We start from the raw sequence: 14,718 nt of genomic DNA, 5'->3' as shown, positions 1-14,718 counted from the left end.
CCCCATCTCCAGATCCTACCTTAACCACATCTGCAAAGCCTCTTTCATGGAGTGAGGTGACATGCTCATGCTTCCAAGAATGATGACAGGGACATTCGGGGCAGGGCGGGGGGAGGATTCTTACCCCACGCAGGCCTGGCTGTGTCCATTTTAAAGATGACAAATAAACTCAGAGACACTGGGCAGGTTTCCCCAGACCACTCAGCTGGGAGATGGGTCCCTGGGATCTGAATTCAGAGCTGCTGGGCCCTACAGCCTGGGCTCCTTCTCCCCCAACACGCTGCTCGAGTTCAGACTCTTTGCCTCAGGCTGGAGTTAATCACCAGCTCCTCCAGAGACTAGAGTGAATGCTGTCGTGCTAAGAACTGCTCCCGAGACAGTCTTCTGTGTCTCCATTTCCTTTAGATGAGACACCGGGTGGGGTGCAGAGGACGGGGGCCGTGCATACAGGGCTGGGGACTCCATCACCAGGCTAGTCCCTGCTGGACCTTCAGTGCTCGCCTTCCTGGGGCCCTCCTCCAGGAAGCCCTCCCAGGAGAGTTCATCCCAGTGTGGCACGTGTGGATCTTTCTCTCTGGCACACGCATGCGATGGGTGTGCTGCAGCTGCTGGTGGAATGGAGGCACGGAGCAAGACAGGCGTGCACGAAGCCGTCACTCCTCATAGCATTCCCCGGAACGCACATGCCAAGTGACCACGACCCATTCATTTATTTGTGTGTGTGAGAGAGAGAGATCACACGTGGGGGAAGGGCAGAGAGAGAGGGAGAGAGAGAATCCCAATCAGGCTCCATGCCGTCAGCACAGAGCCGGAAGTGGGGGCTCCCTCCCACGAACCACGAGATCACGACATGGGCCGAAGTCAACAGTCAGACGCTTAACTGCTGAGCCACCCCAGTACCTGCTTTGCTTATTGTAAAGTCACTGTCTGTTACACAGATCGACTGCAAAGTCTTTCTCCTTTCCTTTCTCTCCAAAGTCCTACATGTTTGGGGTCGAACGGTGACAGCTAGGGGCTTAGAAACATTTTTGACGTATGGCAACGGACCTTAGGCTCTCAGGGGCTCTGACTGGGACTCACAGGGAGAAGTGGCCCTTTTCACTGGGTGCTGAACACATGTGACCAGGTGAGAGTTCAGAGAAGGGAGCTATTTATGAAAATAAAGATAATAGGGAGCAAGATATAAATGAGAATATTCTCTGGAGAGGCAAAACATCACGAGCTTCAGGATAAACTGCTAAAATTCCGACACCTTTGGAGTGACAAGAGACACGCTCCTTTAAAAGCAAGCACGTGTGTGGCCTGGGGGTCCCCACAGCGCTACGCACCCCAAATGATGGTCTCCGTAATAACCGTCAGTTTACTTACAGAGAAGATGGCGGCCAAAGTCTCGATGCCCCCGGTGCTCAAGGTGATGTATGGGATCTTTTCTGGAGGGATCCCAGCTTTTCCAAAGATGCTGTTGGTATAGAACCAAATCTGTAACACAGGGGACAAAACACAAGGGAGGAGGGTCAGCGAAAGGCATCTATATCCAAAATTAAATTTGGGTCCAAGGCGGTTTCTTTGGATTTGCGGTTGCATCCAGAGTGGAACTGCCTGGTGTGACCACCTACTTGTTTTCTTCCTCCTCCCTCCTCTCCCTCTTCTGCATCACTAACACAACTACCACACTGGGGGCAACATGTGCTCGGCCCATCGTGGCAATAAGACATGAACAGAAATGTTGGTGAGGCTTCTTGGAAGTCTCCTCAAAAAGAGCTTTCCCTCAAGGACCTCTGATCTCATTTTCTGCCCTTCCTCCTTTCTGCTGTCAAGATGGTGAACGTGATGGCTGGAGCTTCAGCAGCCTTCTTGGATCACTCAGTGTCCTCAGGACAGCACTGCTATTACCCCCTCCACCTCCCCCGTGGTAACTCTGTGAGAAACAGAAAAAGTCCCTGATCCATAAGACACTTGACTATCATCCACCAAAAACCGTCAGAGCAAATCCATAATGGGGACAATGTGAATGATACTCCTGTCTGGGGGTTGGAGACGTGGCTCTGTGTTGAGGCGGCTGTGTGACCTCAAGCAATTCCCTCTGTCCTGCTGGGCTTCCTTCTTCTCCTCAGTCGAGGCGGACAGGGTATCAGGAATTGGATAAGGACTGTCACTGTTCATTCGTAAAGTTTCGGGCCCACAGGCTGGACGTGCGTCATTTTATATCCTCCCAATCCTACCCTTTCCCTCAAAGAGCGAGGGTTTGCCGGGTGACAGAAACCCATGCAGTCCCTTCCATGACGAGTGACGGGAAACGCGCTGCATGAAGGGCCTTGGGAGCATTCACACACTGATGGTTACCAGACAGGAACGTTGGAGCTCACTTGTCAGGCCCGACTGTGGCTGGGCGGGCTCTCTGCCTTTGCCTCTTACTTTGTGTTTCGGAAGACCTCTTGTTTCTACAGATGTGTCTTGTTACCAGCATTTGTTAAGCAAAAAAATGTTTATATCTTGGGGAAGAAGACATAATTCAGGCCCTGCATACGTCTATACAGATGGATTCTCTTTTAGCGACGGAAGTAATTCTTCATAAAGTCACAGGCACGCTCAGAGCCCAGTAGAAACGACCGCATGCATTTCTGCGAGCTTGCTGGGACTTGATGCATCTCTCTGCGAAATGCGCTTTAACGCTCCCTTAAGACCAAGACCTTCTCGCCTGTGCCTGCCCACACTTGACTGAGCTCAGAAATTAGAATTTTAGATTCTACCTTTTTGCTGTCATATTCACGGAGTACACAGGGGGCTCCTGATAAATTCATTAGTTCCTGCAGCTCTTGGGGCTGGGACGGAAGCCAAAATCATTCCAGAAAGCCTCCGTCCTTGCTGGATTTGTGTAATCTCCTGCCCCTGTTGAAGGTTAACTGTGATGAGCAGCACATCCTCAGGGCCGGGTCAGAGGAGCTGAACTGCCTTTACTCACAGGCACTGGTTTTCACCAGCCACAGCGCCACGGCCCCTTCGGTCCTCGGATACCAGTGGACGGCATGTCATTCTCAGCCTCCGTCTGGACCCCAGAGCCACCAGCCTCGGACCCACTGGATCTGCATTCTCCCTCCTAAGCTGTGCTGCCCCCCCTTCCTGGCTCCTCACACCCCCTGCTCCCCCTCTCCTGCTTCCAATTCTCCCTGTAGCCTTGGCTTCTCCAGAGGGGGTTACATGTTGGCAAAGGGAGTCATCTGCCTAAAATTACACACTCAAGGTGGGGCACTTAGAGAAGTGTCCAGAGTCCTGTCATATGTAAATGTCCCTATTCATTGCTAGGCAGAAATCAGTCCTGCAGACCACCTCCCCAGTCCAGGGCCTGAAAGGTGGTCCTGCTGGGCTGGCCTGTCCCGGGAGGGTGCAGGGGAGGTGCACACAAACTGCCCATCTCTCTCCCCAGCTCCCGAAGCCCTTGCTCTCCACTGAATCTCCTTCCGGAGCAGGAGGGTAAGGGCCTGGGCCTCTGCCCGCCCCAAGGTTTATTTGATGAGGGCCACAGAAGCACGGGGAAAGGCAGAGTGTGCCCCGCGGTGCGCCCTCCGGCGAAGTGTGCTGTGTGTTGCCCTTATCGGACCTAGTCAGGCTCTCAGGTTGCTGACTGTCTCCTCCCACCGGGAAGGACTGGATGACACAGTGACCTGGAGGCCTGAGCACCGGTTCCCAACCCCAGCGAGGCCCTTGGTGAACTGTGGATCTGTCAGCTAGTGCCTACGCGTCTCTGAAGAAGGTGAAAAGATCTGGTTTTCGGGTGGTTGTAAAAAATGTATAAAGTGGGGGTGCCTGGGTGGCTCAGTTGGTTAAGCCTCTGACTTCAGCTCGGGTCATGATCTCACAGTTCAAGAGTTTGAGGCCCGAATCAGGCTCTGTGCTGACAGCTCAGAGCCTGGAGCTGCTGCAGATTCTGTTTCTCCCTCTCTCTGCCCCTTCCCCACTCATGCTCTGTCTCTCTGTCTCTCTCTCTCTCTCTCTCTCTCAAAAATAAATAAACATTAAGAAAACCACTGTAAGGTGATGAAGTAAAGCTTCTTTTCTGGAGCTGGTGAACAACAAATGGTGGTCTCATTCCAGAGGATTTCCATGTCTCTGTTGGGTCACCGCCGCCCTTCGGTAAATGAAAATGTCCCTGTCGTGTGGCTGCCTCGGGGAGGATGTAGCTCGGGGTCTGGAGAGGGAGGTGCGGCCCTCCTGCCCGCCTGCCTCCGCTCGGAAGCCCTCCGTAACTCCTGACACTGCGCGTTAGCGACCAAGCAGAGCATCATATCGTTTTCAACTCTCTCAACAGCCTGTGCAGGTGACAGTGTGGTCAGAGAGACCACGCACAGCGCGTCGTGCCAGAGCGGAGCGCAGACCCTCTTCCCTTCCTGCGCCACGTCCTTCCCGCTGCAGGGGCTACACGGGGGCTGTTAGTGCAGCTGGCTGACTGGAGATTCTCCTCCTCCTTCATTTCCCCCGCATCCCCACAGATGCCCGGGGCCCTGACTGCGGCTGGCCTCCTCCTGGGAGATGTGCTCTCACCCACCCCTCTGGCCGGCCTTCAGGAGCAAGGAACCGCCTGATTCGCCTTTGCCCGGAGCAGGGAGATTCTTAGGGAGTATGGGCCTCCTGCGTGCCTGCAGGGGGAGGCCACCCGACGGCGGCTCCCCCACACGTGTCGGCTCCTAATCCCAGGAGCCAGGAAACATGTGGTTAAGTTCAGGGGTCCTGACACGGGGAGGTTATCCTGGATTATCTAGGTGAGCTGGAAATGGGACTCTGAGGGTGCTCCGAGGACGGAGGTCAGAGAGAGAAGGAGAAGAAGGCGGTCTCCACCAATGGTGACGCACAGGGTCTGCGTGGGAGGGCAGACGACGGAGATGTCTCACTTACTGGACACTGCCTCCCAGGGATGGTGCCAGTGCTGTGCCCACTGTTGGGGAGGGACCTCCTTCCCTTGTTTCCTGGGGGCCTCCAGCGCTCAGCAAGGAGGGGCCCCGCCCCTGCCCCCCCCCTCCCGTTTCTTCTCGGAAATCCGGAAAGATACAAAGTAAGGGCTCACGTGTTAAGGGTGGCCAGAACATGCTCGTTTTCCAAAGCGTTTCTAAAAGTGTTGGGTTTCTTGCTCTTCCTTTTACAGGTAAAAACATAACTACACCTCGACCCAGCCCTCCACCCACTGATACCGCCTTTAAGTCATGTCCCCGTTTACATCTCAGGGACCAAGGGCAGAGGGGGTTAAGCTTCTCATCCGGGTTGTTCAGGGCTGGGAGGTCGGGGGTGTGGGCGGAACCCAAGTGCCCGGGATCTCAGGGCGGGGCAGCCCTGTGCCGAGAGATTTATATACATTCTTCTGTCCATCTTCGTGCAGACCTCTGACGGAGGTACCATTTTACAGCAGGGGAAACCGAGGCACAGTCCCATTGTGGCAACCTGCCCCTCAGTCTTCAGGTTCAGAGCTAGGGGTTGACCACCGTGGACTCCAGGACATGTGCTCTTGACCAGAATGCTGGGGCGGCCACGTAAGGGTCCCCCTGTAGCATTCTCCCCATCTGGGGACACGGCAAATTCTTTCGGTGAGTGGTCTCAGTTATGGGGGTAAAAACATTCAATTCTTCTGAGTCAGGACGTCTTTTGGGAAGAAACTTCAAAAACAAAAGCGGTTTATAATGCTTCCCAACCTGTGATAAGAAGTTTTGTGCAAAACAGGATTTGGGCTGCGGGGTTCCTGCAATGGTTGGACAAAAGAGAGGGACCGTCACAGGGCTCCGGGCCAGCCCGGGGGAAGGCATCATGTCTAAGGCTTGCTCCTCCCTCTCTCCTCCACCCGCCAGCCTTGCCTCCCTCCCCCCTCTCTCTACGGCGGGACGTCTGGTGCTCTGTTAGGTCGGGCAGCCACACCACATGGGGGAACAGCGCACACGTGTTCTTGCCCCCACAGATCAGCCGCAGCAGCAAAGGGAGGGTCACCTGCGGTGACAACCCGAGGGGCACACGGCTGCCTGGGGATGCTGTGACGCTTGGGCACCTGCCGGGTGGTCGTGAAACGCCTCTGAGGCTCCAGAACGGGGGTCCCTGGGCTCGTCTGCAGCCTGAGCCCTGAGTCTCTCCACTCCTGTTACGTCCATTTCTAATGAGCGCCAGCCTCCTGTTTCCCAGCCAGGACCGCACAGTGAGAGCAGCAAAGCTTGCTGACGCGTGGCATCGAGAGAGAGGAGGTCACGGGGTCAGAAACAGTCTTGCTGACCAGGGCAGGGGGAGGGGGATGTCACGTGGGCTCCGCGGTCACCATGCGTGACTCGGTCCCCTTGCAGTATCTCCCATCGCGCCCACCACAGCTATGCGGCTGAGCTCATTCACTTTTCCTAATAGGAAACTGAGGCCCAGACGGGTCAGGATGATTGGCTTCCTCTGTTCCAGAGGGAAGGAGTCTGGAGGAAGGAAGGGCAACCCCAGGTATAGAAAAGGATACTATAATCCTTGGTATTCCGGAACATTCAGGATGTCTCAAGAAAACTGGTTTTCCTGCACCAGGTGTGACAGTTGGCGCTGGTGCAGTTCTCAACCCAAGGATTTGGTGGAAGCAGCCCCTCCCTGCCCCTGCTCTCACCTCCTCCCTCTCTCTTCCCCAACGCACAGGTGCCTGCTGTGTGCCACGGGCAGTTCTGGGGGCTGGAGGCACGGGGACCGTGAGAGGCGGCCTCTCTTGACCAGGATGGTCACGGGGAGGGGAGGGACAGCGGCAGGGGCAGGAGCTGTGATCACCCCAGGGAAGGAGGGACTCCTTGCTGGTGAGAGACTGAATGTTCACACACAAGTCTGGTTTCATGCAACAAACTTCAGGAGGAAGGCAGTTGCACAAAACGAGGGATTCTAAGTGACGGCTTCCCTTTAGAGGAGGGAAGTGAAGGCCACTGTGAGAACAGGAAGAAAAAATCCAACTCTGGAAAGGAATCTAGAGACAATTCAATGTGAAATCGAACACTCGCTGATTTCTAAGGTTCGCAGAAACTGTTCACCGACATGTTAGCAAAAATGTACTGAGCAAGTTGTAAGGTTGGTTTAACCCAGTGATTCTCAATGGGGTGCTGGGAGGGGGGCAATTTTGCCCCCAGGGGACATCTGGCAACGTCTGAAGACAGTTTTGGTTGTCACAACTGGTGGGGTAGGTTGTCATCCAGTGGGCAGAGGCCAGGGTGCTGCTGAAGATTCTGTAGCACCCAGGACAGCCCACTCCCTGGGACAAGGAATTTTCCAGGCCCCGATGTGCACGGCGTTAAGGCTGAGAACTGCTGGTGTAGTGTGGGCCCCTGGCTCCTAGAGGCCGGCTGGCCAGGCCGGGGCCAGGGGCCTGGTGCCAGGAGGTGTGGGTTTGACAGCATAGGCACCCCTCCCATTGCGACCTCGAGCGTGCCCTTGGTCCTCTGTAAACCTCAGTTTCTTCATCTAGGAAATGGGCATGGCACCACTTACCTGCGGGACATTTGGGGCCGGAATACAGTGATAAGTAGGCAGAGCCCTAGCGGTATTTACGGCGTCTCAAGCTATAGACCAGGCCCCCCCTCCCCCACCCCCGCAAGAACGTTTGGTGAAATGAAGGGAATAAGGCAAGTTTTAAAGGCCATTTCAAGTGTTTCACCTGTGCTAGCATTCTTTCTTGGCCTCGTGCATTATTTGGATTTAGGGGTAGGGAGTGCAGGGGGAGAGCCTGGACTGGAGCCCAGGACGGGACTTCGACGCTGAAATTACTGCTAACAGGTTTGTCCTTTTGTACATAAAACAGAAGAGGTGAAACTTGTCCCATCGGCCGTCTACAGATGACCTGGGGACAGAGCCCAGTGACTCATACGGGGGTCTCTAAGTGGGGCTTGGGGACTCTCCCTGCTCCAGCTTTAAGCAGCTAGACCTGTGGCTGAATGGCTGGGGCTCAAGTCCCCTTCCTACCACTTGTGGCTGTGTGACTCAGGGAAGGTCTCTAATGTCTCTGTGCCTAACACACGGGACTGCAGGGGGACAGCTGGCTCATGCAAAGTGCTGAGTCAATGCGTGTTTATTATTATGACAGCTGAGCAGGCAGAGGTGGGGGAGGGGGAGGGACTGGCCTAGGGTTCCCACTGCAGGTTTGCGGCCACAGTGAGACACAAAGCCAGGCCTCTGCATGTTGGCCCAGAACCCGCCGCTCTATGTCAAATTCAGCATGCCAAGCTACAAGTATTACCTTTGACTCTAGGTTACAAATAATCCTGAAACCGCAATAAATAGAAGAAGATGATCTCAACACAATAAAGGCCACAAGGGACAAGCTCAGAGCTAACATCTGACATCATGTCAAGATGTCATCATACTCATCACCCTGAGAGCCTTCCCTCTGAGATCAGGAACAAGACAAAGTGGCCAGCCCTCGCTGCTTCCCGTCAACACGCCCTGAAAGCGTTAGTGCGGGTCCTAGCCGGCGCCATTGACAAGAGAAAGAAAGAAAAGCCACCAAATCAGAAAGGAAGGAGTAAAATCATCACTGTTTGCAAACGACATGACCTTTATACGTAGAAAACCCCAAAGATGGTGCACATACATGCACACACACACTCACACAGAGACACACACATGCACAAATTGTTAGAATAATCAAATTCAGTAAAGTTGCAGGATACAGAATTAACATACAAAAGTCAGTTGTGTTTTTATATCCTAACAATGAACTATCCAAAAGAGAAATGAAGAAAATAATTCTAGGGACTCTTGGGCGGCTCAGTAGATTAAGGGTCTGACTTCAGCTCAGATGGCCAACAGACACATGAAAAGACGCTCCCCATCACTCATCACCAGAGAAATGCAAATCAAAACCACAATAAGGTGTCACCTCTCACCTGTTAGGACGAACATGATTAAAAGAAAAAAAAGTGTGGATGAGGATGTGGAAAAATTGGAGCCCTCACACACGGTGGGTGGGCATGGAAACCTGGGTGGCCACTATGGAAAGCGGTATGGGAGATCCTCAAAAAATTGGAAACCAAGGCACCACATGAGCCGGCATCCCCCTTCTGGGTTTTGGTCTGGATTGAACTCCGGATTTCGGAGATGTCTGCTCTGCATGCTCAGTGCAGCAGTGCTCACAGAAGCCGAGGAGGGGAAGTATCCTAAATGTCTGCCGATGGATGAACGGTAAAGGGAAGGCGGCACGTGTATGCACCGTGGGGACATTACCCGGCCTCAAAACGAGAAGGAAATCCTGCAACTTGTAACCACCAGGATGGACCTGGTGGACCTCACGTCGAGGGAAGCGGGCTGGTCACGGAAGGACAGGTATACTTATATGAAGGATCTAGAACAGACAAACCCATGGCCACAAAGAGTGGACGGAGCGCTGGTTGCCAGGGGCTGGGGGAGGAGGAAACCGGGAGCCGCCAATCACCGGGGACAGAGGTTTGTTAAGCAAGATGAATGAGCTCCGGAGGGATGCTGACCGAGCTGTGCTTACAGTTAACGAGACTCCACTGCACACTCAGACGTTTGTTAAGGAGGCAGATCTCGTGGTAAGTGTGCTCACAACAATAATAAAAGAGGTGACAGGCAATCAGCAGGAGGAGGCAGGGTAGGATACCCCGAGCGGGGACCTCACAACCGACGGAGCCAGAGCAGAAGAAATGGCTTTCCCCCATCCTGTGCCTATTCGGCAAGGGTTACAGATACACCCCAGTGGGATTTCCGCAGGAAGTCATATAGGGAATGCAAATCAGAAAAATGTCCCCGGAGAGGGGAGGATTCTGTTTAGAAATCCAAATGCCTCATTGAATACGGATTTCCGTATGTGGCGATTACTACTCCAAATGTTAGCTGGAAGGGACGGGCATGCTCCCCCTCCACCTTCTCAGAACAGGGAGGGCGGCTCTGAGCCTGGGGCTGGGACACCGGGGAAACAGCAGGAGGTGTCTGAGGCCATGCTGTTGGCCCTGGCGCCTCCTCCGCCTGCTGGCTTGAAAGACCAGGGAAAAAGGTAAAAATAAGTAAGTTGTAAGTTGATTTCATCTCATCCCAGTGTCTCCAAAAATAGAATCAAGAGTAGCTGAAATGAGGCAAAGCACTGGGGTTGTAACTTTCCATGCTGTCACCTTGCCCTCTACGGACAGGGACGCCTCCCTCCCCTTTCAGGTCAGCTCCCCCTACACTCCCCAGACACCCCCTGCCGACTTTTAGGGGACGCCAGGCTTGTAGATGCAGAGGAGGTATTTAATTGGGGCTCTTTGGAAGGTCCCCTTTTTCCTCCTTCTGGGCCCAGCCCCACGTCTCCTGAGCTACGTGAGTCCCTGACAGCTGGCTTGCACACCTTCATAAATGGGGAACTCACCACTCCTCCATGCAAGCCACTGTTTTCCAGAAGCAGCCATGGTAGTGATCCCGAGCCTGGTCCTGGGATTCTGAGATTCTACCCTCAGGAGCCGCCAGGAGAGAGGGGACAGCTGTGTCTGTCCGTGGGTCTGGGGAATGTGACGGAAAGACCCCCTCCTCCGACTCCCTGCCCACATCAGCTCAGGCTCCGAGAAAGTTTTCCTTTCTAGCCTGAGGTCTTTTCAGACCAAAGTCACACATTGAAGCCAGCCCGGCCAAGAGTACTTTTATGTAAATCATTTCTCACAGCTTCCTCACTCCCATTCTATTAAGAAGTAGGAATTTCGAGGATCACTAATTAGAACAACAGTGTTTATGAAGGGGCGACTGTGTTGCTGCTGCTTTGAACACCTTGCACGGATTCTTTCTTTCAGTATTACATCAACCCGTTTTACAGATGAGGAAACTGAGGATGGATCAGACTGTGTGATTGCCCGGTGGTGCAGAGCGGGAACTGGATGTAGGGACCGAGGCCCCGGCCCTGACCACCCCCCTCCGTCACCCCCCCACCCCCGCCCCCAGTACCGCCCTCAGTGCAGGGATGCTCACCGCGTTGAGACCGCACAGCTGGTAGCAGGCCATGGTGACGACCACGGTAATGACCTGCCAGCGGACCCAGGGGCTCCGGAGCAGCTCCAGCACGGACGCCAGGCGGATGTTCCTCTGCGCACGGCTCTCCGTCAGGACCTCCTCCACCTCCCGGGAGACGTCCTCTTTGCCCAGGAAGATCCGGAAGGCTGCGCACAGGGACAATCGCAGACTTTCAGGCGGGATTGGGATGTTTGCCGGGGACGGTCCCGCCACCCAGACACACACCTTGTCAGGGATGGAGCTGGCAGGGGCCTTGGAAAGCATGGAGTCCCAAGCCTTTGTTTAAAAACGGGAGAACAGGGGCACTGGGTGGCTCCTGGTTAAACATCCGACTTGGCTCAGGTCATGATCTTAAGGCTTGAGTTTGAGCCCCGTGTCAGGTGCTGTGCTGACGGCTCAGAGCCTGGAACCTGCCTCGGATTCTGTGTCTCCATCTCTCTCTGCCCCTCCCCTGCTCGTGCTCTGTCCCTTTCTCTCAAAAATAAAAATAAAATTTAAAAACCTTAAAGGAAAACAGAGGCCCAGCGATGTGCAATGACTTGCCCAAGGGCACTGGGTTGGCTAGGAGAAGAGCCAGGAGGGAGCCCTGGTGAAGCAAAGCAGAGCCTGCCGAGGGTTCAAATCCCGTTGCTTCCACGGTGTGTCTGTCCATGGTTTGTGACATTCCTGCCTCGTACCGCTGCCGTAGTAACCGGATGACATACACACACTGAACCCAGGCTCAGAGCTTCGCACACAGGACATATTCCTTTGAAAAGTACTTATTGAGCACTTCCTGTTTGCCTGAACCTGCGTGCTCTCCTCCTGGGAGGCACTCAGATGGTCAGACCGCCTGCTGCTTGGCCAGGATGCTGGGAGTAGAGTCTGTCATCAGAAGGAGAACGGAACTAAATGACCTCCAGGGCCTTTTGGATACGGCCTCTGAGACACAGGAACCTTGCGTGGAAATACTCTTAAAGGGCGGGGCTCCTGGGGGGCTCAGTTAGTTAAATGTCTGACTTCAGCTCAGGTCATGACCTCACAGTTCGTGGGTTTAAGCTCCACATCATGCTCTGTGCTGAATGCTTGCTCAGAGCCTGGAGCCTGCTTTGGATTTTGTGTCTCCCTCTCTCTCTGCCCCTCCCCCGCTCATGCTCTGTCTCTCAAAAATAAATAAATGTATATAAGCAAAATAAGTCAGGTGAAGAAGGATAGATACCATATGTTTGCACTCATAGGTTTAATACGAGAAACCTAACAGAGGACCACAGGGAGGGGAAGGGGGGAAGAGAGCTGGGGAGAGGGAGGGACACAAATCATGGGAGACTATTGAGTACTAAAAATGAACCGAGGGTTGTGGAAGGGGGTGATGGTCATGGAGGGAGGGCACTTGTGGGGGAGAGCACTGGGTGTTATATGGAAACCAATTTGACAATAAACTATTACAAAAAAACAAAATAAACAAATGTAAAAAAACTTTTTAAAATATTCTCAAAGGGCTAATCTTCTCAGCATTCAAACTCACTCACATGACTTATGCCTTTTCCAGGCTGACCACCGCAAATTTCCAGCCTCAGCAAACCTGCGGTTTTTTACCAAGCCTTTAGTTGTGCAAACCTCCACATATATATGTATAAAGGTGAGCCGATGGATTAGACCCCTGAGATCACAATAATCAGATAAAAGGAGACACTTTTAGAAACAGGTTTAAATGTTCAGTGCTCTGACATTAAACTGCCTATGGAGAAAGGGGACCGTGGTGCTGGCTCCCGTGGACCGTCCATTCCAGACACAGTGGGCATCACCCTTAAAAAATACTGCTCTGCACCACAGGGCATGAGAAACTGCTCTTCTCAAGTGGCAAAACAAACCTCCAAAAAACAAACCAAACCAAACCAAAACAGAAAACAAATAAAAGTTGTTAAACGTGCTCCAGATTCTACAGAAAGGAAGCCCATGAGACTCTGGGGTGTTATTTCCTATAGTACATTGCAAAGTGCTTCAGGATGTTTCTTTCATAAGCTATGATTTAACATTTTTGAGTTTTTATTAAGGATAAATGGGAGAAGTAGTTGAGTGAGTAATGTTTCCACATCATTCACTTAACTATAGTATTGCTTATACCTCCTCAAAGTTCAAAATGCAACATTCACATGATAAAGGGATCCTAAAGTTTGAGGGCAGGAAAAGATTTCTCTCTCCTCCCTGACATACATGCTTTGCATGTAAAATAAAGAGAAATCTATAGTCTATTCCCCACCCCCCTTTTCACCTTGGCTGCCAGGAAGCTCTCAGCTAAATTCAATGCTAGGCTCTTTTTTTTTTAAATTTTTAAAATGTTTTATTTATGTTTGAGAGAGACAAAGTGCGGGCAGATGCATCAGCCTTGCTGGACGACACAGTCACAGTGAGGAAATGGCAGACATTTGCACAGCTCCTGCCACGAAGTGAAACTGGTATCTCCTTCTGCTACTGAGCCTGCTGTTACTGATTAGGCCTCACAATGTTCCAAATCAGACCAATATTCCCCACACAGATACCTCATGAGAAGAAGCATCCCCCTACCCCTCCAAAGGAGATTTTAGATCAAAGCACTATAGATGTTCATCGAAAGACTCTTCCAATAGGCCCCTGTAGATTCTAAACAGGCTATAAAGGGGTTAAAAACACAAGACTTACATTTCAGTCTGGCCCAGAGAAAAGGAGCCTAATTTGGAGATAAGAAATGGAAAAGAAGGACAGAACATGGTCCTTTCCCAAGGCCCACATTCTACAGATACCCTCCCTTGTACTGACTTTAGTTATGAGGATGGACAAGAGTGTGGGAAATCTAGTTCCAAGGCCAACACACATAGAACCCCCATTGTGCTTACATCAGAGAAAGGACTTTCTCCAACAACTTGTTAACAAGCATTCTTTCTCTTGTGGTTAATGAGCCAAACAAAATAACTCCAAGCCTATCTGTGTACAACTTAACCTATGTTTTAATTTTAGCGTTACTAACTTACATAATGTGTATGTTATCCTGTTCCTTACTAAAAACATCCTGTTATTCTCTGGGTTATAATATTTACTCAACCTCACTGTAAGTGCGTTACATGACTCGGTTATAACTTGTTAACTAAAAACAAAGTCATAAATATTGGCAAGAAACCAACCTGTACAAAATAAGATATGTTCATTACTTTCTTGTTCTGGGGGACTGACGTCAAGAATGAAGTGGGTGGTTCTCCAGAAATACTTCATAAAACCTGTTTCTGTGCACTTTCACTAAAAAAGCATCTTATCACAAAGAATTAGCCACTGTAAAAAATTCTATTTTTTGATGTCATGTTATCACTTGACCAATAAAAAAAGACACCACAGCAGACAGAGCAGAGATGCCTGCCTGGTGATCAGAAAGGAACTCGAGGCTCTCTCATTCCTTCTGCTGGGAGCCACGTCGGCCTCGCTGGATGACACTCGTGGTAAGGAAATGGCAGACGTTTGCACAGCTCCTGCCATGAAGTGAAACTGGTATCTCCTTCTATTATTGGCTCATATTGGGGATGGGACCACTGTTATTGATTAGGCCTCACAACGTTCCAAGTCAGACCAATATTCGCCACACAGATACCTCATGAGAAGAAGCGTATTCTCTACAAAGAAGATTTTAGACAAAGCATTGCAGAGGTTTGCCAAAAGGCTCTTCGAATGAGCTTTGCAGACCCAAGACATAAATTAGAAGGGGGGCTAGAAACACAAGAGTTACAATTAGCTCTGGCC

The 14,718-nt window shown here is 51.9% G+C and overlaps 1 protein-coding gene across 4 annotated transcripts in view; it reads right to left on the bottom strand.

The window, feature by feature from the left end:
- The window catches only part of SLC2A9 (solute carrier family 2 member 9), a 236,485-nt gene that overhangs the window by 63,240 nt on the left and 158,527 nt on the right, over positions 1–14,718 (bottom strand). For all 4 annotated transcript variants that reach the window (XM_029948675.1, XM_029948667.1, XM_029948678.1 and 1 more), the window contains 2 exons: positions 10,933–11,120; positions 1,369–1,479 (listed from right to left, as the gene is read on the bottom strand). In XM_029948675.1, the coding sequence (XP_029804535.1) occupies positions 1,369–1,479; positions 10,933–11,120 (299 nt within the window). The remainder of the gene's footprint in view (positions 1–1,368; positions 1,480–10,932; positions 11,121–14,718) is intronic.

The sequence above is a fragment of the Suricata suricatta genome, chromosome 1 (assembly GCF_006229205.1).
Source record: "Suricata suricatta isolate VVHF042 chromosome 1, meerkat_22Aug2017_6uvM2_HiC, whole genome shotgun sequence".
NCBI lineage: Eukaryota > Metazoa > Chordata > Mammalia > Carnivora > Herpestidae > Suricata > Suricata suricatta.
Note: the sequence above shows the minus strand (reverse complement) of the source record. Positions and strands in the feature narration are given on the sequence as shown.